We start from the raw sequence: 24,503 nt of genomic DNA, 5'->3' as shown, positions 1-24,503 counted from the left end.
TAAGATCAGCTCAATACTAATCCTCAATAAATTTGAATGATTCTGTCCAACTTGTGCTATAATGTATGACATCATAAAATTAATCTATTTTAGTTATAAACCCAATCCATAATGTTCTATTAATCATAATTATTCTCTAGCAAGAAAATACAATTAAATAATTAACTTTATTATTTTCATAATATAATTCCAATTAATATTTTGTAATTACCGAAATGTCTAAAGACATTCCTTCCAATGCTACCCATCTCTAGTACATTAAGATGGGTAATACGATGGTTCAGTGTATTAGCCATTGGTATATCTCCAAATAATGAATTACGAAGAAAATTATCAAAAACTCCAGGCATTTTATATCTATAATAGGAATAGAAATCAAAACGTACATTAACTCCTTCCATTTGGATAAATAACTGACAAGTAAAAGTACTATTGAGACTTATGCTTTATCTGTAGAGCTAAAACAGATATCTCTTGAAAACTTTTCCATCTCAAGTGTCAAGTAGCATTGCTGAGTGAACAGGGAATTGATGAGCAGTCAGCAGATTCAACACCCAATTATATCATGGCTGCTAAGTTGATATTCAATTAACAAATAATATTCAAACTTCTAAAAAGTAATAGAAGAAAATTGAAGAATGAACAACCTCACCATGCTTAGATTATTCACTAACCAGAAGGAGGACTCTCTTGAAGGCTTGAAGCTGAGTCTTAAGGTGGACAAAATTGAAAGATAACAAGATCGTGACAGACACGATAGCAAGCAAAGCTTGCTCAAGGACCCATCAGAATGTATTCAACTCCAATCAAGAAGCACAAGCTATGCTCAACAACGAATAGAACCAAGAACTACATTGTTAATATAATTTGTCCCATAAGTTGATCGGAAAAGCTACTAAACACTGGCTAGATTCTATCTCGTACACTGATCAGAAACGCTGATTAAACACTGGTTAGATTTCATCCAACCAGTGCATTTCATCTTCTAGTCCCTGACAAAACGATTTCTATCCAAAAGATATATAGGACTCTGGAGCTTCCATGATAACCAGAAGAGAATTTGTCCAGAAGACTTACATGGCAGTGACTTCAAACTGCAGATTGGATTTATATATCATAAATGAGGAAGTACTTCGTAAATTTGAGAGTTGCTGATAACAAATTCAAAAGCAGTAATGCAGTTCTCTAGAAGGGGTGTTGCCTTTCTGCAGGTTTAGACATTGAAACCCAAAGGTATGAGATATTACAGAATCCTGAAAACAAGGATTTAAGGAACTTGAAACATCAAAAGTTGTCACGCACAAGTCTTTCAAGAACTTGAAAAATGTTACAGCACAAACACATCCCATCAGCGACTTCTACTTCTCGCATATGACGGCAGGACATTAAGGAGACTATGGTGGCCAAAAGGAATCCCAAGTAGGCAAATCCTCATCTATATTGTGACTAAAATTACTTGACATATTACAGCATATTTTTTCTATTATTTGCAAAAGTGTGCATGCGGGTGTGACGATGTTTGTCTGAAGTAAAAGCCAATCCTATCCCTGATTCCACAAAGATATATGCATATGGCCCAAAAGAAGGCAACAACATCATGCGACAACTAGTCACCAAATTGTGACAGCAACAAGGAAAATTTGGCTGCTATACCCAAAGAATCAAGGTTGAGGGTCATTTCGCCAAAGTAACTACGAGATTTTGTTGCAAGGATGAGAGAAATACGTGAACCTTTCAAGGAAAACCACAGCAGATATCTACAGCTTTCTTTCACTAGGATGAAGTCATATTCTAAAGAGCATAACAGCAAATTTACAGAAATCATTCATGACCAAGGTTCAAAATGACCCTTCTTTATACTCAGTGCAGCCAAGGAATGCAAACATCATCTAGACGTTCTATGTCGCTTAATCATCCCATAAAAGAAAGCTAACATCTTAAGGATATATTACTCAAAGAGTCAAAGGTATATGTCCCACCTCGACACCAGCCTCAGTTCTATCATCTGCTCAAAAATTAAAATAATTGACATCCAAATTCGGAAAGAGAGAAAACGCTCAGCACAATATCTTGATTTTTTCCTAGAACATGCCCGGATACAGAACAATACTGAAAACCTACAATATGAAACTCTGACAAACAATAGAACTTCGACATGAATATTGCATACCCTCGCAAATTTGCTTCACATGTGGACATACTGTAAATTCTTCAAACAACAATCGAAATGCTGCAATTCTTGCAACCTTTTGTGACTCTGCAACTCCTCTACAACTGCAGAAAACTGAAAACCTACAATATCCTGATTTTTTCCTAGAACATGCCCGGATACAGAACAAAACTGAAACCTACAATATGAAACTCTGACAAACAATAGAATTTCGACATGAATATTGCATACCCAACTCACCAATTTGCTTCACATGTGGACATACTGTAAATTCTTCCACAACAATCGAAATGCCGCAATTCCTGCAACCTTTTGTGACTCTGCAACTCCCATACAACTGCAGAAAGTTCAATACGACAATGGTGACCCAAGTAGGCAACTTCCCATGTATTTGACTCAGAGGAGGCAACAGATCATAGGTGTTAGCAGTTTCCTTTGACAGAAACTCGCCAAATTTGATAGACACAAGGGGAATCTTTGCTGCTTTACCTCAAGGCCCAAGGCAGAGTAATTGCTCCAGGGTAATATGAAGTTTTATGTACATATAAAGGAAAACTATAACTCTTTCCAGGAAACTTTCTTCTTTAAGAGTCAATCATTCACGTGTAACAGGCGGTCAGGCATATCAACCTCTAACCTACTCCAAGAAAAAAAGGAACACCGTCTAGCCACTTTCTGAAGGTCTTATCCCAAACATTGTCATTTAACAAAGTGCTATTGCCACTTACTACATCAGTAAGAAATTTGGGCGAACTTTCTTTATCAAGTGCAGCTTTGCTTCCTATCTCTTCGCTTGCCATCAAATGGAATAATTCCCAACTTCACTAGCATAACCTAACTTCTATCTTCCAATTAAACAATATACCATTGAAATATAGGAAACTTAGGAAGCGTCCAATAAACTATTCATAACGTAAGATGATCTTGATCCTCTGTTAATGCATGCCCAAAATAAAAAAGGAACCGAAACCTAAGACTGAAATATACAAAGACTGCATACATATACTGCAACTCCACAAAGCAATCTACTATACAATTACTGCATACTCCATCACCAATCAGCAATACCAAGACCGCATCCTCCAATCACAGTCACATAAACATATTGCATTCTCTTAAAGAGCTTTCACAGAAACTCAAATGCCTCCGACATTGCAGACTTCCCAAAATAGATAGCTCAACCCCCAGTTCCCAGTCCCTGACAACACTTACCTCATAGAACTAAGTTTTCTATGATCAACAATACCACAGAGAGACCTACTACAACTATGCATCGTGTTCACTTTTAGCTCCTATATAAACAAGAAACTATTAAAAATCACCGTACTCATACAAAGTGCTCCCAGTCTAGATATGAATAGCAACACCCAAAACATTCCATATCACATATTTAAATCGTCACAAGTGCAATGCAAACCCACATCCGAAAACTTATCAATTGAATAACAAAGAATGAAATAACACATACTAAACAAATCCAATATAAACCCATGTCACTTGATTCCAAACACCTACCTTCAAAAGTGCAATGCAAATCTACATCCTAAAACTTATCAATTGATTAGCAAAATTCAGTGAAATAACACATGTGAAACTGAACAAATCCAATATAAACCCATGTCACTTTGATTCCGAACTCCTCCTACCTTCACAAGTGCAATGCAAACCTACATCCTAAAACGTATCAGTTGAATAACAAAACTCAATGAGATTATACATGGTAAACATAACATTTCCCAAATAAACTGATATCACTTTAATTCCAAACTCCGACACTATTCCCCGCACCTTTTCTTCCTATTCACCACTTCCTTCAAAATTCCAAAATTTCAACAATAGCATTGAGGGAAACTATACAACTAAAATCCACCACATCTTGGATAAACCAAATCCACATATAACCTCCATCAACTTACAAAAAAAAATTAAAACACAACCTCAAAATCAAACTTTATTTAATCCCTACGTAAAGATATAATTGTTCAAAGTTGCGCGTTGGCAAACGTGCAAAGAAATTTTGGTAGAGCTAAAAGAACGAAGTACTTATTTAAAAGAATAACCCCTTCCATGACTCTCATGAATGCAAAACAGGAAGAGATACCGCATGTAATCACAAAATTTAAATCAAGTGCTGAGTGATCACCCATCATCTCCTCAATTATGATGCCTAGATTTCATAATTCGGTTAATGCTACCCATCTCTTGTACATTAAGATGGGTTATCAGATGGTCCAACGTACTTATGAGTCATTGGTATATCTCCAAATAACGGATTATGAAGAAAATCATCAAAAAGCCCAAAAAATCTAAATCAAGACAAGGAATAGAAATCAAAAAGTATCCTAACTCCTACCATCGGATGATAACACACAAGTAAAAGTACCATCGAGACTTATGCTTTATTTGTAGAGCTGAAATAAACATCTCTTGAAAAAAAATTCTATCTCAAAGTGTCAAGTAGCATTGTTCGGTGAACAGGGAATTGACGAGCAGTCAGCAAATTCAACACCCGATTAAGTCATGGCTGCTAAGCTGATCTTCAATCAACAAATAATATTCAAACTTTTAAAAAATAGAAGAAAACTAAAGAATGAACAACCTCACCATGCTTAGATTAGTCACTAACCTGAAACGGGAATCTCTTGAGGCTTGAAGATAATCTTAAGGTGTAAAAAATTGAAAGATAGCAGGACCTTGACAGACACGATTAGCAAGCAAACCCTGCTCAAGGACCAACCAGAGTGTATTCTATACTAATCAAGAAGCATAGCTATATTTACAATAGCTATGTTCAACAACGACTAAAACCAAGAACTACATTGTCAATAAAATTTGTCTCACACATTGATCAGAAAAGCTGACTATTCTATCTCGTACATTGCTCAGAAAAGCTGATTCGACACTGGTTAGAGTTGATTCAACCAGTGCGTATCACCCTCTAGTCACTAATCAATCAATGTCCAAAAAAAGAGTCAATAGATTTCTGGAGCTTCCATGATATCCAGAGGAGAGGATGTCCACAAGACTTACATGGCAACAACTTCAAACTGCAGGTGGGATGTAAACCATAAATGAGCAAGTACGTCTTAAATTTGGGAATAACAGATTCAAAAGCAATAATGCAGTTGTCTAGAAAGGGTGGTGCCTTTCTGCAGGTTCAAAAAAAGTGACCGAAGGAATGAGATGTAATGCAGAATCCTAAATACAAGGCTTTATGGAACTTGAAACACGTTTGTAGTACATAACTTGTCACACACTAGTCTTTCAGGAACTTCAAAAATGTTACAGCAGAAAAATATCCTGTCAGCAACTTCTACTTCTCACATATAACAGCAGTAAGTTCATCAAAAGTATGGTGGCCAAAAGAATCGCCAAGTAGGGGAAATCCTCATATAATGTGAGTCTGTGACTAAAATCAGGACATTTTACAATATAATTTTTCTATTATTTAGGGGGGAAATTTAAAAGCGTGCATGCGGTTGTGTCTATGTTGTGTGAAGTGAGAGCCAATCCTATCCCTGATTCCGCATAAATATATCCATACGGCCCAAAAGAATCAAAGTCTAAAATCACTAATGAGCCACAGGCCCAAAATACCATTGGGGCCAAAAGAACAAAAGACCAATCAGAGAAAGTATCCATGACAAAATGGGTAAAATACATGAAGCCAATAATCTGAAGGTTTCTCATGAATTCCGCAACCCAACAAGAGTAATAGCAACTACAATACAAAAGGAGAAGGCCTGTTATTCAGTGGAGGCAACAACATCATTCGACAACTAGTCACCAAATTGTGTCAGCAACAAGGGAAATGTGGTAGCTATATCCCAAGAATCAAGGTAGAGGGTAATTTCTCCAAAGTAACTATGAGGTTTTGTTGCAAGCATGGGGAGATGCAGCCTTCTTTCACTAGTATAAACTCATATTATAAAGAGCAAGACAGAAAATTTACAGAAATCATTCATAACCAAGTGCTATGAACTGACCAAGAAAAGCTAGGAAGACCAGATAAGAAAGCAAATAAGATAGTATTGTATTCAGATTAGGATAATCCCAATGTTATTCTCACATGAGTTTTCTCCCAACGGTCACTTACTGACCTCAGCTCCCTATTTATTACAAGATCCTACCACTCACTACTATCCACCTGTCACACAGTAGATTTGACGGAGAGTATTCTAAGGAATAATCAGAGGTAACAGATATGCCAGGACGGCATATGAAAAAACTCTAATGCCCTTCCCCTTTTGCCAATTACTTCTTCCTTCTCTTGTAAGTTATCAGAATGGGAGTGTTAGGCTGATTCACTGCACCAAGGTGCAACAAATGACCATTCAATATACTCAGTGCAGCCAAAGAATACAAACATCATCTAGATATTCTCTATTGCTCAACCATCTCATATAAGAAAGCTACATTTTAATGATTATTTCTCAAAGGAATATCGCCCACCTCCATACCCACCTCAGTGCTATCATCTGCTCAAGCATTTAAGCAATTGACATAAAAAGGCATCCAATAATTCGGAAAGCTATAAAATTATCAGCACAATATCTTGAGCTCATGCCCAGAAACAAAGCAAAACCGAAAACCGACAATATGAAAACTCTAACTATCAATAGAACTTCGACACTAATATTGCATACCCAACTCACCAATTTGCTTCCCAAGTCAACATACTGTAAATTCTTCCACAACATTCAAATGCCACCATTATTGCAACCTTTTAGTGACTTCTGCTACTCCCATATAACTGCAGAAAGTTCAATACGACAATGAGGACCCAAGTAGGCAACTACCTAGGTGCCAACAGTCCTTTGACAGAAACTCGCAAAATTGACAGAGACAAGGGAAATCTTTGCTGCTTTACCTCAAGGTCCAAGGAAGAGTAATCGCTCCAGGGTAATATGAAGTTTTATTTTAGAATGAGGAAAACTATAACTCCGTTATACAGCATGAAGTGAAAACCAGAAAAGCTTTCTTCTTTAAGCGCCAATCATTCACATGTAACAGGCAGAACAACTTCTAATCTACTTCAAGAAATAGAAGCACTGTCAAGACGCTTTCTGAAGGTCTTATCCCCAAACGTCATATAAGAAAGTGATATTACCACTTACTACGTCATTAAGAAACTTCCCATCAAAAGGAATAGCTCCCAACTCCACCACTGCACCATCTAACTTCTAGTGATTGAAATCACTTGACACCTTGCAGCATAGTTTTTCTATCATTTGGAAAAAGAAAAATTAATTGTGCATGCGGGTGCGTGTGCGTCTACATTAGTCTGAAGAGAAAAGCCAGTCCTATCCCTGATTCCGCATAAATATATACACAAGGCCCAAAAGCATCGTAGTCTAACATCACCAATGAACCAATGAGCCGTAGGTCCAAGGCATTCCATTGGGGCCAAAAGAACAAAAGATTAATCAGAAAAAGTAACCATGATAAGATAGGTAAACCACAAAGCTGATAATCTAAAGGTTTCTATGAATTTCACAACCCAACAAGAGTTTAGCTAATAGTAAATAGCAGATAGTAACTACAATACAGAAGGGGAAAGGCTATTCAGCAGAGCCAATAACATCGTTCGACAACTAGTCACCAAAATGTGACAGCAACAAGAAAAATTTGGCTGCTATATCCCAAGAATCAAAAGGTAGAGAGAAATGTCGCCAAAGTAACTCTGAGGTTTTGTTGCAACTTGCAAGCATGAGGAATTGAGGAGATACTCAGAACCTTTTTCAAGGAAAACCACAACAGATAACTACAGCTTTCTTTCCCTAGTATGAAGTCATATTCTAAAGAGCATAACAGCAAATTTACAGGAATCATTCATGACCAAGGTGCAACATGACCATCCAATCTACTCACTGCAGCCAAGGAATGTAAACATCATCTAGATGATCTCTGTCGCTCAAGCATCTCATATAAGAAAGCTAAAATCTTGGTGATACATTCCTCAAAGGTATATCTCCCACCTCCACACCAACCTCAATTATATCTTTTGCTCAAGGCTCGAGCACTAAAACAATTAACATAAAAAAACATCCAATAATTCAGAACAGTGAATCCGGAAGATATAAAATGCTCAGCACAAAATCTTGGTTTCCTCCTAGAACATTCCCGGAAACAGAGCTAAACCGAAAACCTACAATATGAAACTCTGACTATCAGTAGAACTTCAATATGAATATCGCATACCCCCTCGCTAATTTGCTTCCCATGTGAACATACTGTAAATCCTTCCACAACATTCAAATGACGCAATTCTTGCAACCTTTTGTGACTTATGCTACTCCCATATAACTGCAGAAAGTTCAATACGACAATGATGCCCAAGTAGGCAACTCCCCATGTATTTGACTCGAGGAGGCAACAGGTCATAGGTGGTAACAGTTTCCTTTGACAGAAGCTCGACAAATTTTATAGACACAAAGGAATCCTTTGCTGCTTTACCTTAAGGCCCAAGGCAGAGTAATCGCTCCAGGGTAACATGAAGTTTTATAAACAAAAGAAGGAAGACAAATCCAGAAAACTTTCTTCTTGAAGTGTCAATCATTCACGTATAACAGGCTGAACAACCTCTAATCTACTCCAAGGAGATAAGAAGCACAGTGTCACGATCTAGACACTTTCTGAAGGTTTTATCCCCAAACATTGTCATTTAGGAAAGTGATATTGGCACTTACTACATCATTAAGAAATTTTCCACCAAAAGGAATAGCTCCTGAAACTTCTATCTTCAAATTGAACAATCTACCATTCAAATAAAGGAAGCATCCAATACGCTATTCAAAAAGGAAAATGCTCTTGATCCTCTGCTAATGCATGCCCAAAAGCAAAGAGAAGCCAAAAGCCTAAGACTGATATACTGAATACTCCAGCTAACCAATCTACTAACAATTACTACATATTCCATTCACCAATTTGCTATACAAACACTGCATCCACCATTCACCGATCACGTGAACCTATTGTGTTCTCTGTAGAACCTTTCCACAGAAACTCAAATACCTTCAATATTGCAACTTTCTCAAAATAGCCTCACTAATAGCAATTTGTGATAGCTCAGCCTCCCGGTCCTGACAACAATCACCTCATAAAACTCACTTCTGTATAATCAACAGTATCCAACAAAAAGACCTACTACAACTATGCATCGTGTTCATTTTTTGCTCCTATATGAACAAGCAACTATTAAGAATCACCATACTCATACAAAGCACTCCCATTCAAGACAGCAACCCCCAAAACATTCCATATCACATATTAAAAACTTCACAAGTGCAGCACAAACTTACATCCTAAAACTTATCAATTAAATAACGAAACTCAATGAAATAACACATGTTAAACTCAACAAATCCAATATAAAACCCATGTCACTTTAATTCAAAACTCCTCATACACTATTCCCCGCGTCTTTTCTTCCTATTCACCACTTCCTTCAAAATTCCAAATTTTCAACATTAGAATTGATGAAAACTATACAACTAAAAATCACCACAGCTTGAATAAACAAAATCCAAAAAAAAAAAAAAAAAACTTAAACATAACCTTAAGAATCAAACTTTATTCATATAATAGTAACAACAGCCACACATATATCAAAATTCACAAGCATGGGCGGATCCAGCGTGGGTTCAGTGGGTTCAACTGAACCCACGCGGATCCGGGTAAAAATCTGGGAAAACAGAGTTGGATATTATTATATTATAAACGCGCGTTTTATTTAACATAAATGTTACTGTGGCTTGTTGGTTAGCATTCGTGATGCATTATCCTCTGCATTGAGTTGACGCGGGTTCAAATCTACTCATATACAATTCTCCTTTTCACTGTTTTTTTATTCTTTTTCTTTGGCATGAATCCCTTTTTTTGTATAGAGTGTATATACGAATAGAGGCTACTAATTTATGTTTTAATCTTCTATCTCCTTTATTTTTTATTTTCACTCCCAATTTATTGTAATTAGAAACTTGATACCTATCTCTTACATAAATTTTATTAATGAGCTATAAGGGTCGTAAATATTGTAGATTAGGGAGAGGGGATTCAAAATCGGGACCTATACATGCCCTCAATCTTAACCACTAGGTCATACTTCATTGTGTTTTCTTTTATTCTTCATGTTTTCTGAAATGGAATTACTAAAAGTTCTCGTTTTGAGTTTTCTACTACCAATAAAAAAGGACCAAAACACTATTAATTAAGAGTCTTTTGTTGGTACAAGTATCTAAGTAGTTATTTTAAAAACAAAATAGTGTGTAAAATATAAATTGAAATAACAACAAATTTGAGTTTTAAGTTCGAAGAATTCCGAACCCACATGACTTAATTTCTGGATCCGCCACTGTTCACAAGCACATAACAACCTCCATAGCCTTAATCCCATTAAAACAGGGTCGACTACATAAGTCAAGATGTCATCTCCGAGAGCTGCCTCCATTACATGTAAAAATTAATCCCTAATTCATCCAATTAAACGAGAGAAACAAAAATTGAAAAAAAAAAAAAAACAAACAAACAAACCTGAAATCCTAAATAAGGCGATTCTTCTTCTTAGGGCAAGCAGTCTTATAGCCACCTTTAGTAGGTTTACCCCAAGGAGAAACAGATTGATGGCCTTTACTTTTCCCCTCACCACCACCATGTGGATGATCAATCGGATTCATCGCAACACCACGAACCACAGGTCTTCTCCCAAGCCATCGACTATTCCCAGCTTTCTTTAACTTCTTCGCACGGTGCGAGGGGTTGGATACGGACCCAATGGTGGCGCGACAACGTGTGTCGATGAGCTTATCGACGCCAGAGGGAAGGCGAACGAGTACACGACGAGAGGAAGAAGGTTCTTTGAGGATTTTGGCGGAGGTTCCGGCAGAACGTACGAGTTTACCGCCTTCTTTGGGGCGGAGTTCGATGTTGTGGATTAGGGTTCCGATACGCATCATGGAGATTGGCATTGAGGTGCCGATTTGAGAGGCGAGGTCGTTGGTTAGGAGGTAGTCTGACATTTTTGGGGGTTTGGTTTCGTGGAGAGGGGTTGAGGAGGTGGAGAATGAGCGGCGGAGGGTTGTTAGTAAGGTGGCGCGTGCGCGGAGGAACGCCATTTTGTTAAGAGGGTTTAGAGTTGGGAGAGGTTTTGGAAAAGACACAAGTTTGGCGTGGGAAATGGGAATGACTAGGGGGAAGGGGGTAAACGGTAAAGGGGAAAAATGAAAGTTGAATGAGTTGGTATTTGGGGAAGTAAGAAAGTGAATTCCTAGTAGTACTTGATCTAGTGGTTTAGTAAGAAAGTGAATTACCTAACTTTCGTTTTTATTTATTTGCTACCTTTTTTAAAAGGGGATGTTTTTTTTATTGGGTAATAAGGGCTACATATAAGCATTAAATACATTTCTTTAAATGGAAACAGTTTAAGAATTCAAGACACATTTTCACATCAACTGAGGTAATAAATGCTTGATTCAATATTTTATAATCATTTTAAGCACCTTATACATAGCCCTAAGCGCTATGTATATCATTTTCCTTTTTTATTTGCTACATTATTTTAACTTTTCTTATTAGGAGACTTGGCCCACCAAAAAGTAATAATATTATATTTGTTTCCTCTCTTCTTCCACCAAAAAGTACTACTTTTCCCCCTTTTCCCTACCTTATTTAATGTTAAAGGGGTTAAAAAGTATACCAAAAAAAGAATGAAAACGACATCTCCTAAATTCTTGTGTAAACAAGAATGTAGCAAATAAATAAAAGCGGCAGGAGTAAGAAATTGCCATTCATCAACAATTGACAACAATCACCTAGAGGTGATCATTTTGGCCCGGCCCGGCCCGTTTTTGGGCCGGGTTTTGGGCAAATTTTTTCGGCCCGCCCATATCTTTTTTTGCTTTCGGCGGGCTTTGGGAAGCCAAAAACGACTTTTTAGTCTATTTTTGGCCCGGCCCGTTTTGGCCCGCAAAAGCCCGCTAATTTAGGCCCGAAATAGCGGGCTTTGGACACAAAAATCCGGCCCGCAATTTAGGCCCGGCCCGGCCCGACCAATGGGCAAATTTTTTTGGCCGCGGCTCGGCCCATGATCACCTCTACAATCACCTAGTTGGTATCTCACAACCTTACCATATTAGAGCAAATGTCAATGGTGCCACAATTGTTGATGAAATTGCAATTTTTTTTGAGTGAACAAAAAAAAAACCTCTCCCATTGGTGATAATAATTTGTTCATTGTTCACCATGTGAACAAATTGTTCATCCTAAACTACACAAAACAAGCTAATACTCCCTCCGTTTCCTAAAGATCTTCCCTCTTTCCGTTTAAGGATGTTTCCAAAAGATCTTCCCTCTTTTGCTTTATTCCTTATTTGGCAAAACAAATTTCCCTATTTACCCTCTCATGTCACTATCATATGGTCCACCATTACATTATTAATTCAATTTTACTTCATTTCTCTCTCCTACTTTAACCCCTTTTATTTGTTTATTTATCTTAACCCTTTTCTCTCTCCTACTTTACTCACACCATGCCCCCACACAACTTGAATTTCCTTGGTATCTGTAGGAACAGTAAGTGGGAAGATCTTTAGGAAACGGAGGGAGTAACAAGTTGCCACATGTCATGGGTAACTTTGGGAAATTTTGTGGAAATGATACCCAAAATTCATAATTTATTTCCCTATATAAAATGATACCCATATTAACATATTTCGGTTTTTTTTTTAAAAATGAAATGAGGTATAGTGATGATTTTTTTTTTTCATGAGTGGAATGCAGGTGATATTTTTGTTCATGAGTGGAATGCAGGTGATATTTTTGTTCATGAAATGAACAAAACATGAGTAAGGAGGAAATTTGGTAAACTTTTTGTTCACCATTAACAATGCTCTTAGAGTTACTTTGAGGTGGGGATTTCTTCTTACCATTCTCCCTACTCTCAGAGTAGCAGGTGATAGCCCCGTGGTATTGGCAATTTGGCATCACTAGGTGAAGGGATCGAGTCTCACCCCATGCAAGGAGGGATCCCCAATCCCCCCCTCCTTTGCAATGGACTTCATCTTACCTTTTAAAAAAAATTTATCCCTACTCTCATAGGGCCTTGCCTGTAAAATTGGGTAGGATTAACCTGTACGAGATTCCGGTTCGATTAAGATGCTTTCTTCTTACCTTAAATAAAAGGTACTCCCTCCGTCCCAAATTATTTGCTACATTTGCTTTATCACAAAGACCAAGGAGGGAGTGGGGACCATTGCCATAACAAGAATTAACAAAAAAGCAAATAGGTAAATTGTGGGACCTATGTACTATATATGGAAATATTTACAAAAACCAAGGAGGGAGTGATGGCAAATTTGTAAATAAAGTGTGGGACCTATGTACTATATATGGAAATAGTTGCAAATGTAGCAAATAAATTGGGACACACCTAAATGGCAAAATGTAGCAAATAAATTGGGACGGAGGGAGTAAGAAAGTGGATTTTGTTTTATAGATGTTCATTTTTTTTATTATTGATTTTATTACTTGTATAGTTGTATAGATGTCCATTTAAGAAGAAAATTATTTGGAACATTCTGATTTTTGGAGCAACAAAGTGTTTAAGAATGTTTGGAATGTTGTGTTGAATAGGTGGGGATTTTTTTGAAGTTGTTAGATTAAAAAAAATGGAAATTATAATTAACGTTTTTTCACCAAATGCTCCGAGTTTTCATGAAATTCATGAGGTACCCTCGCACTTTTGAAAATACACAAGGTACCCCCCAGTTTCAACATAATACACCCAAATGTCCTTAGTGACTAACGGTGTTAACCGTCGTCAGTCATTAACTCTAATTTTCTATTTTAAATTCTAATTAACCTCTAATCCTAAACCTAATCCTAACCCCTAACCCCTAACCCCTAACCTTAAATTCTAACCCTAATCCCTAACCCCTAACCCTCCCCCACCCTCCCACCACCCCTTCCCCACCCTCCAAGCAGTCTCCTAATGTATTGAATATATTAACTAAAAAACAATGAAAGGCTACATAAAGATTACCAATTTTAAACTATTGTGCTAAAAAACTTAACTAATTCGCCAAAATATCATCGTGAGAATTTGTGAGATGCGGTCCGTTTTCTAAAAATATATATCTCTTGGGCTGGTCAGGTCTCACGTTAAGACTAAAATGAGACCGTCTTTTTTTAAGACGGTGATAACTGAATGGTTGTAGTACTTTTTGGACGTTGTGGGAATCGTTAGTTTATTTGTTGGAATCCCTGCTTAATCAATTAAACGAGTAATCTTATGTAACCTCATTTAAACTTATGAGTAACCCCTATTTAAAAATAAAGTAATTTCATTTATTAATACTAGTAACCCCATTTAATCATATAAATAACCCCATATTGTTTGTTTAAGTAACCCCATGCTATTTATAAGAGTAACCACTTCTATTGTAATGTTTAACCCTAAAATATTATATATATATGAGTAACACCATTTATTTTTTTGCAGCAACCTCGTTTTGTTTTTGGAGTAACCTTGTTTAATCATATGATTAAGCTACTTTAATCTTATAAGTAATCTCATTTATTCATAGCAATAACCTCATTTATTCATACCAATAACCTCATTTATCAATATCAGTAACCTCAATTGTTCACACAAGTGACCCCCGATTTATTGATATCGGTAACCCCAATTGTTTACAAAACTAACCTCCATTTATCAATATGAATAACGTTATCAATTCAAACGAGTAACTTCAATTGTTCACAAAAACAACCTTCATTATGAATGAGTAACCTTATACAGTCATATTATTAACCTCATTTGTTAATAAGAGTAACCTCACTTACTCATACAGTGATGCTATTTAATCATACAAGCAGGGCCGGCTAATAGCCAGTGCATCCTGTGCGACCGCACAGGGCCTCCGATTTTGGGGGCCCAAATACAGCAAACCATTAGTCATATATTAAATTAAGAATATTGTAAATGAGATTCTGCTGTAGCCCCGTGGTCAGAGGCGTGATATGGTAAGTGTTCCTTTAATGAGTGAGGACACGAGTTCGACTCCTGTTAGCTGCACCTTTTATTTTTGATTCTTTTTTTTTTTAACTTGCTTATGTTTTCCTTCTAAAGTTTCTATGTAAACTGTTTTTTTTTTCTTTGATTTGCAATGACTTTGTTGATTTTTTTTCTTCTCCCCATCTTGGTCCAATATATATAACTTATTGATTATTATGGTCTTTTTTATATCCTTTATTAATCACTTTGTTTCTATTATGAAATTTTCTAAGATAGATTGACATAAACCAATTTCTCTTAGTAATAAAGAATATTATTCTTATAAAAGACACTAAAATCGTACTCCCTCTACCTCAACAAGTTCTCCCCATTCTATTAAAATAAAATACTATATACTAATTTGAATAAAAATGGAGAGATCAGAACATGTTGAGACAAAGTACGAGTAACATATTCTATATTTTTCTCAACAAGCGTAGGTATCCACTCTTTCATACAATTCTTTATAACTTCTCACTTCGAAAACAAAGTCTTCTATTTTGAAATATTTTGGCATATTAGAATTGTCAAAAAAAAAACCTTATGACCATAAAAATATATATGAATATTGTTTTCACCATTTATTTTTTTTTTAAAAAAAACCAAAGGCTCATCTAGAATTGTGCACAGGGCCTCAAAAAATGTGCGAGACGGCCCTGCATACAAGTAGCCCTAATTGTTCACCAAAGTAGCTCCATACAAGTAACCTTATTAATCATATGACAATCCTATTTAACGAAAGACGGTTTCGTCCCAAATTTTGTTAATAGGGCGTGGTTCCATGAGAAATTTTTTAATGAGGTGGTTTTATACAAACACCGACACTCAAAAATTGGTCTTAACAGACTTCTGAGCATCTTTGTCCTTGATGGTGGATTTATGCATAAGCAACTCAGTGCCTACTCCAGAAAATTTAAGTTATATCTAATCGTGTCCTTAATAGGGGTGTAGTTGGATTAAACTGGATTGGATTTTGTCAAATCTAAATCCAATCCAAAGTTTTCTGGACTCGAGAAATTGAGTCGAAGTCCGATTTAAATATTTTTATAGTCCAATCCAGTCTAGTCCAGTCCAATAATTTTTTTTTTGAGTCTGAATCCAGTCCAGCCCAGTCTAGTCCGATTATTATAGTTTTTTTCCATTTAGATCCAATGATTCACAACGTGTTCTCATAATTGAATTTGAAAAATTAAACTCATTATATCCATTTCATAAAATAAGTAACATACATATAGATATTAAATATAGATATACACTATATATATAAATATTAAATATTAAATATATATTAAATATAAAATATTTTTGGACTGAACTGGACTTGTTTGACTCAAAAGAGGTGAGTCCGAATCCAGTTCGAAAAAATTTAGACTCGAAAATTTGAATCCGGTCCAATCCAAAAAAAGTTTACTCCAGTTCAATCCGACAAGTTTGGATTTGACTGGATTGGACTCTGGACTTTTCGCAGTCCGCTTACACCCCTACTCTTTAAAGCACTTTTAGGCTTTAGCTATACATTGAAATAAAAATCTCACCAAGATTGATTGTTAAAACCAATTTTTAGGCTCGAGTATTTTATTAATATTTTACTTTTAAAAAATAACATTAAGTATTACTTAGTTTAGGGGTTAATACTTTAGTACATATCCTTATGATCACGGGATTAAATCTGACACAATACATTTTTTTTATTGTATATAGATTACATAGAGTAAAATACTCTAAGGGAAAGTGTCACATGTCATTGTTCCTTGTCGAAGAACACATTTTAATATACTAACTAGTTATTAGGCCAGGGCTATGCTTCGGGTAAGAAAAATTTCATTTATTAATATAATACTTTATGATAATAATACTAAATACAGCTTAGTCTAGTGGTTAATATTTTAATATATGTACTTGAGGTCTCGAGGTCAAACCCTTATACTACGCAATTTCTAAATTTTTTTATTGTACATGAATTGCATGAACTAAAACTCCCTAGGGAGAGCGCCACGTGGCACAGTTTCTTGTTTATGCACGCCTTTTAGTATATTTGTATAGACTAGTTATTAGACCCGGGCTATGTATCGGGTAAGAAAAAAATTTATTTATTAACATTGTACTTTAAAATGATAAGCAAAGTTTTCAAAAAACCACATTTTAAAAATTTTCTTTCAAAAAACTACTTTATATAACATATTCCTTTCAATATACTACCATGTTACATTTATATTTAATACTAATCAATCAATGTCAATCGCCCTAGGTTTTGTTGCCGATGGAGTAGCAAGAAAGAAGAGAGAAACAATAGGGGGGGGGAAAGAATAGCAATTTACAGTGACTCAATAATTAGTTATTAAACTCCATTTATGGTAAAATAGTAGTGTATTGAAATAAATTTGTTATATAAGATAATTTTATGAAATAATTTTTTTAAAAGGAAGCGTTTTGAAAAAAATTGATTATAAAAGGTAGTTTTATAAAATTATTTCAAATGATAACCCTAATTACAACTTGGTCTAGTGGTTAAAATTTTAATATATGAATTTGAAGTCACATAACCAGACCTATACTATGCAATTTCTAATTTTTTTATTGTAGATGGATTACATAAACTAAAACTTCCTAAGAAAAGCGACACGTGACTAGTTTCTGATTTAAAAACACCTTTTAATATATTTATATATAGATATGAATTATTTTAAAAACGATCCCAAAGTCTAAACTTTCACTTTTTTTGTGAAAAAAATGCTTAGGCACAATTACAAACGGTACAATACTACAGTTTTCATGGAAGTAGAAAATTCTACGAAGTTCAAACTAGAATTAAATTTCATAATCATATTCAGAAATTTCACAAAATTATTTGTTTAACAAAGGGGGATTCAACTTTTTTCTAGGAATTTCCACGGAAATATTCCTACTTCACCGGTTCTACTATTTCACCATTTTTTGTCCAATTAGAATACTATCCTGCCGTAGTACCTTGCAAATCTTCAGAAGTCTCACTCCCATATTTCTTACATGAACCAAATAGACAGTTAGTCTACTTGTGCTTTTACCAAACCATAGGTAAGTCCAATCAGTGATCTGTAAAACTTTGGAAATAAATTCATTTACAAAAACATCACAACTTCTATAGATGCAATATGCATATTGCCTTTTACGCAACTAACTCACAAGAATAGCATCCGTGACACACTAGCCAAAACTGAACATGGCCTAAATAAACAGATTTCTGAACATAAGGCTCTGTAACTTTGCAAGATTTAACAGAAATGCGACAGATGATGAAGTTAAGACATGTTTGTCAAAGTCTAATCACAGCAAACAAGATGCACATGTACGCAAAAAGGCAACTATATTGTGGCTAGACCAAGAACTACAATGTAACTTGAAATAAAAGGAACTGGTTGAAGCTCTGCGGTTCTAATTACTCATAATCCACGGTCATGCGATTCCATATAAAACCAGCAATGACAAAAACTTTCAGCAAAATCTAACTTGAAAGTTCAAAACAAAAGGATAATAATGGTCACCATGCAACTGAATTTGCATTAACAACAAAAAAAGGGGTTTTGATTGTGCACTACTACAAGTTACTAGATTCTGAACGCTCACTCCTCATCTTCCTCGTCTCCGTCGCCGCCAGCAGCCTTCTTAGCAGCTGCTTTCTGGTTCTTTCGCTTCACTCTTCCAGGACGACCACCACCGAATGGACTTGAGAGAGAGAAGTCAATGTGTTTTTGTGAGTCAACTCTAACCATGAATGATGGGATGTTCACAACTTGTCTTCCAACCCTACACAGCCACAAGCACATAGGTGATGAGTGCAAATTAAATGATCACAGAACTCGACTGCACTACATTTACACAAGAATGCAGCATCGTCAACTGGAGCCTAGAAGATGGTGAGTGACACACACACTCTTTCTCAATAGAAAAGAATCAGAGAACCAACCCAGCTGTAGTGAATGAGAACATTGGATGGCACATATAAGACAACTGCATACCCACATAATATTAACATGATTTACAGACAAATGAAGCTACCAAGTTTAATTCAAATGACGATTAGGATGCCTCCTTACCTATTAAGTAAGAGTTAATCAATCAAAGATTTTCATATTTACCAGAGCTATAGGCCATAACAAGCTATTTATCCAATGGACAGATGCATTATCTAGAGTATTCAAAAAGATGCAGGTAATAATTAGATAAGATGCTCAGTAAACCAACAAATCCAATGCAAACAATGGCTAGTAACAGCAAAAGAAAACGACTATCTACCCCTTCGACCAACAAGTAATGATGTCTCCAAATTCAGAACATGTATATCATAAGAATACTGCACAATACTATACATAACAAAATAGAAAACAATAATATGCAATACCTGATGTGCCTTTGCTTGATAAGAACACGGGCATGGTGGATAGACTTGGCCATACCGGACTTGAATACAAGTGTTTGAAGACGACGCTCAAGGAAGTTCTCAACAGTAAGAGCCAAGACATAATCAAGCTTGTTCTGACCCTCATCTAATAGCCCATGACGATGCATCCTACGAAGCAAAGCCTCACCCTCAAAGATACGACGAGGGTTCTTCTCATCAAGTGTGAGAAGATGACGAGCCGCATTACGAATACGACTCAAAACATATTGAACCCTCCACAACTCCCTCTTGTTACGAAGCCCATACTCTCCAACAAGCTTCAACTCAGCATCCAAACGTTCCTTCTCATAAGGACGACGGGGTTTCTTAAATGTCTTACCGTCTACAACAACCACAAAATCATACTCATACTCATATATAATCAATCAATCTATCTATAACATTTGATGTTATTCTAATGTCATAACTAAGATACAAAGATACAAACTTTCATCTCAAAATCTGAATAAATTGGACACCCAACATACAAAATCAACCTCATATAATAATTTATCTCTAACCCTAAAAATCAAAAGATCCATCACATCTATAAGAGTTCAATAAAGACTAATCGTTGATTTTCCCAATACAAATCCTCGGACCCAGATGGTAATTATCATGAAATTACAATAAATATGTACATATACAATCAAAAACTGGTATTTTTTTTTGTTAGAACAAAAGTTACAAAAGAAAAGCGAAGGCAAATTATGAAAGAACTTACAGTTGCGATAGAAGCAAACGTGCACCATGGTTGTCCTCTGCTGTACTACGGCGGAGCTCCCTCTCTCTCTTCCTCTCTTTTCTCTCTCACACACACACAGATCAAACAAAGAGAAAACAGGCAACAGAAGAGGTATAAATGTTAACCCTAAATTCGTTTTTGGTTAATGGGCCAAAACCCTACTCTGAGATAAAAGATTGAGGGCCTGCCTAATTTGCTTGTAGATATGAAGGGGTCGTTTTTGGGCCTTAACTATTATAAATTTCAGCCCATTACTGAGTTTGGCAATATTTCGCTTTGTTGAAATTTCAGCCCAGAGGCCCCAGCCACCTTATGACAATCATGACAATCCTTCGTCAAATGAACTTCATCAGTTTCAATTTAGTTGTGACACTTTTAGAATTACGAATTTTTAGGTAATTTTTAGAGAGGAGAGAGATAGAGAAAGAAAATTAGGGCTCGTTTGGTTGAAGTTGGGAAGTATAACTACCCATGAATTTGCATTGCCCATGAAATTTTACTTACTAAAAGTTACATTATTTTGTTTGGTTGAACATGGGAACTTCCACTTACCTAGGGGGACCTAGGTAAGTTATTTCCTCCATTTTGTAGGAAATAGAACTTCCTATGAAGTTTTACTTCCCATGTTTTTGCCAACCAAACAACAACAACACATTTACTTATTTCCTAAGAATTCTAATTTCCCATGCATTTGAAGGTTAACCAAACAAGCTCTAAAAGGATCACATGTGATAGGAGAGAGATAGAGAGAAGTTTTTACCAAAGATAAAAATTTCACAACTAAATTGAAATGGAAGAAGTAGTACAATTTTCTACTCGGTATTTTGCAACACAATCCTTCTTCTTTGACTTTTGTTTTCTTTCTTTTAAGAAAAGAGCTTTTTTTTTTTCCATTTTCCAACATTTTCTTATGAGAATTTATTTTTCTATTATATAAATAAAAATAAATACTTCAAGAGATAAATATTAAAAAACTTAGAAAATAAAATCTAGTTGAGGGGTTTGACAGCACGAACTGACAAGAAGAGGCTTGAGAGTGGAGGAAAGGAATTGAGTTTTTAATTAAATTGCAAAAGACAAGTAGATATTACATTATAATGTTGATTCGAATAAAAGACCAACATATAAAAGCCTACCCACAATAACAAGATCAGATATGTGGTAGGATAAATACCAACATTGACTACCATCACACCACAATTTAAGGTTTCTCTAAAATCATAATTCCTCCGTAACAAAAAAAATGCAACAATTGAATATTTTATACTTCATAAATAATACTCAATTGTTGCATTATTTCTGTTACGAAGGAAGTAGTTAATAAATTACATTTCTCATTGTCATCCATCAAATCACGAAAAATCACAATTTCATCTTCTGTCATCTTGACACACAAGGTGAGTGCATTACTCCTTGAAATACCGGGAACATTGCCTAATTCCTCACGCATGCCAACTTTCAACTTTTAGGCCCTTCAAGAATGCTCACCAACTTGTCAAAAGTTGAGCATTGCTATTCTCAATCATTTGACTCATCATACTTTCAAGGCTTTTTTGAACGGTTTGAATGTCTTTGTTTGATTTTGACTTATTCATGGCTACCCTTTGGGATGAGCCTTCATCAACAACCCTCTTAGCGGTTTCAGAAACTTTAGTAGGCACTTGTTCAGTAGGCATGCTATCAACTTGATTTGAAGATGATACTTCAGTTGGCTTCTTTCCTAGATTATGAGTTGCATCTTGAGTTACTTCTTGATCATCTTGAATTACCTTCCTCAAGTCAAAGGTCATACAATCTACTCTTGAGTAGAATTCGATTGGTGACACTCTTTGCCATGTAAAAAGACTCCAACTTCAACCATAGACCCGCCGCCAAGTCCTCCTTGGCAACTTAGCTCAATATTTCATTCGAGAGGCAAAGTTGTATATATAGCCGATAAGGCCTTCATATCCACTTCTTTCAGTTTCTCTTCAGTTATAGTAGTAGGCTTTTTCACCTTGCCATCAAGAGCCTTGTGAACACCCTTTTGAATCAAGATTGCCTTCATCTTCACTTGCCATAGTCCAAAGTCGATGGACCTATCAAACTTCTTAATATCAAGCTTCATTGTTGACATATTCTTCAAAAAAATGAACTAGAAGCCTCCTAAACCTTAAGCTTTGATACCAATTGTTAGCAATAAAATGCAATTTCTAGGACCTAGGGTTTTCTAGTTACTTTAAGTTCAACAATGAATGTATGCAAAGTTGTAAACTTTAAATTAGAAAAGGAAGCAATAAAGAGAGACAAGGATTTAACGTGGTTCGGTCAACATTGACTAAATTCACAAGCAAGAACCTTGGAGTTTTCTTTAGCCTCTCTAATGGAGGAATTACAATGGAGAAGAAGAAGAGAGTAAAGAGAGAGAGAGAATTATATTTTGTAGCTAAATAATTTGAATCTTAGGGTTCCAAATGACTTTAAGATATCTTATATATGACCTCCTATAGTTTACAAAATGAACCAAAACCCAAAACATTAAATCCCGAAAAATCTGGATTAAAACACGAAATCCGCAAAAACAAGGCCAAATGCCCGCCCGGGACAGACAACCCTTCCAGGCACCAAGATCCCCCGCTCGGTGCAGGGTTTTTCAAGAGAATCTACCTGCGAGGCAAAATGTGAAGGCTGATGCACCCCCGCCCGAGCCGCATTGCCCACCCGGGCCAACCATTCTCCCGCCTAGGCTGCTCCCTTGGTCGAGCTCGATCCTACAACGCCCGCTCGGGCTAATGATTCGAATAATCTTTGAGACTCTCTCCTTTTCTTCTTCGCCAGGAAAATCAAGGCACAAGTAACAAACAATTAATAATAAAAATAAATTAAGTACTCTGATTCTGTTCGGTTGCTTGAGAGTGACATTTGTTAATGTTGACGTGGAGTTAAGTGTTGAGCGAGTTTTTGTCAACATCAACCTGAATTTGAGGGTGGGATGACGTTTTGTCAACGTCAACCTGAGTTTGGGTTTTGTTTTGAGCGTATTCGAATGAGAACTGACAAAAGTTTGAATCTCAGTCGAATTTGTTTGAGTGTATTAGAATAGTCAGCACATATTTGATGTGCTTGTTGACTATTTGCAAAGATAATTCCAAGAGAATTTCATGAGCTCTTGAGAATAATGATTTTTCGTCTGTTCAACTGAAGGATGTGAGGTCTATTTATAGGGAATAAAGATCTCTTCATAGACTTAGTAATTTATGGGCTTGGGCTCGTTTATGACTTGAAAGTTTTTTTCACCTTTGCCATTTAACCATCTTATTTGGACTAAGATATGTGCTAGCCAAAATATTTTAGAACTCAAATTATATTTGTTTAATTTAATTTGGATATCTTATTTGAATGGGCTAAATTAATTATAGTGGACTAGTTATAATTATTTTAGCTCAATAATAATCAACTTATTTTAATATAGAACACTGATAAATGTTTAATGTCTACAATCATATTTCACTCATTCATTCGGAGTTCTCTTCATTATGCTTATTTTGTTCACTTGTAGTCTTTTGAAGGAGCAACAAACAAGATAACAAATAGGTGTATCATACTCATGATACATTCGGCTGCATAATAAAAGTTGTATCCTAACCATATTCAAAATTATAATATAAGTACTTCTATATTACTATACTTGATTTTTTGATATAAATTACGGTAAAGATTATAATTAGGAGGTCCTCCTCTCAAGTGGAACATCTAATTTATCACTTGACCATAAGACATATATATAGTTTATGCCTCTACTTTGTGAGATCTAGTTAAAGAAAGTGATGAAGACTTTCCCTACCAGCCTAAATGATTGTTATCTTCCCCAAAAGGAAACCTTTTTAGAGTCCCATAGTGCCGGATCTGAAGCAACATTCTTCTTTTTTTTTTTTTTTCCTTCCCCTCGTTCATGGCCATGAATTCGCAATGAAAACTTTGGTTTAAAATAATTTATGTTAGTTGTGACAAGACTTGCCAGACACATGTGAGAGTGAACCTTTAAAAAATTGGACTTTAATTTGAAGAAACAAATGATTTTTATCTCTTTGCTTTGCTCAACGCTTGTGTTGCTGCCATGAGTGGTAATGATGCACGCAAC

At 35.8% G+C, this 24,503-nt stretch overlaps 2 protein-coding genes across 9 annotated transcripts; both read right to left on the bottom strand.

The window, feature by feature from the left end:
• Nucleotides 1–546: 546 nt before the first annotated feature.
• LOC104908322 (60S ribosomal protein L2, mitochondrial) lies at nt 547–11,399 on the bottom strand. Of its 8 annotated transcripts, none has more exons than XM_019252816.3 (2): nt 10,703–11,399; nt 547–1,253 (listed from the first exon to the last, which is right to left on the bottom strand). In XM_019252816.3, the coding sequence occupies exon 1, from the start codon at nt 11,281–11,283 to the stop codon at nt 10,711–10,713; it is 573 nt and encodes a 190-aa protein (XP_019108361.2). In that variant the 5' UTR covers nt 11,284–11,399; the 3' UTR covers nt 547–1,253; nt 10,703–10,710. The 8 variants fall into 8 exon arrangements, with proteins under 8 accessions (XP_019108361.2, XP_010695718.2, XP_019108362.2 ...); XM_010697416.4 differs by having other exon boundaries at nt 547–1,205; XM_019252817.3 differs by having other exon boundaries at nt 547–1,094.
• Nucleotides 11,400–18,547: 7,148 nt separating this feature from the next.
• Nucleotides 18,548–20,521, bottom strand: LOC104908321 (40S ribosomal protein S9-2). Its single transcript, XM_010697415.4, has 3 exons — nt 20,363–20,521; nt 19,600–19,981; nt 18,548–19,004 (listed from the first exon to the last, which is right to left on the bottom strand). The coding sequence occupies exons 1-3, from the start codon at nt 20,388–20,390 to the stop codon at nt 18,821–18,823; spliced, it is 594 nt and encodes a 197-aa protein (XP_010695717.1). The 5' UTR covers nt 20,391–20,521; the 3' UTR covers nt 18,548–18,820.
• Nucleotides 20,522–24,503: the final 3,982 nt, after the last annotated feature.

This window comes from Beta vulgaris, chromosome 5, assembly GCF_026745355.1.
Source record: "Beta vulgaris subsp. vulgaris cultivar EL10 chromosome 5, EL10.2, whole genome shotgun sequence".
NCBI classification, from domain to species: domain Eukaryota; kingdom Viridiplantae; phylum Streptophyta; class Magnoliopsida; order Caryophyllales; family Amaranthaceae; genus Beta; species Beta vulgaris.
This window is presented reverse-complemented; position numbering and strand designations above follow the sequence as displayed.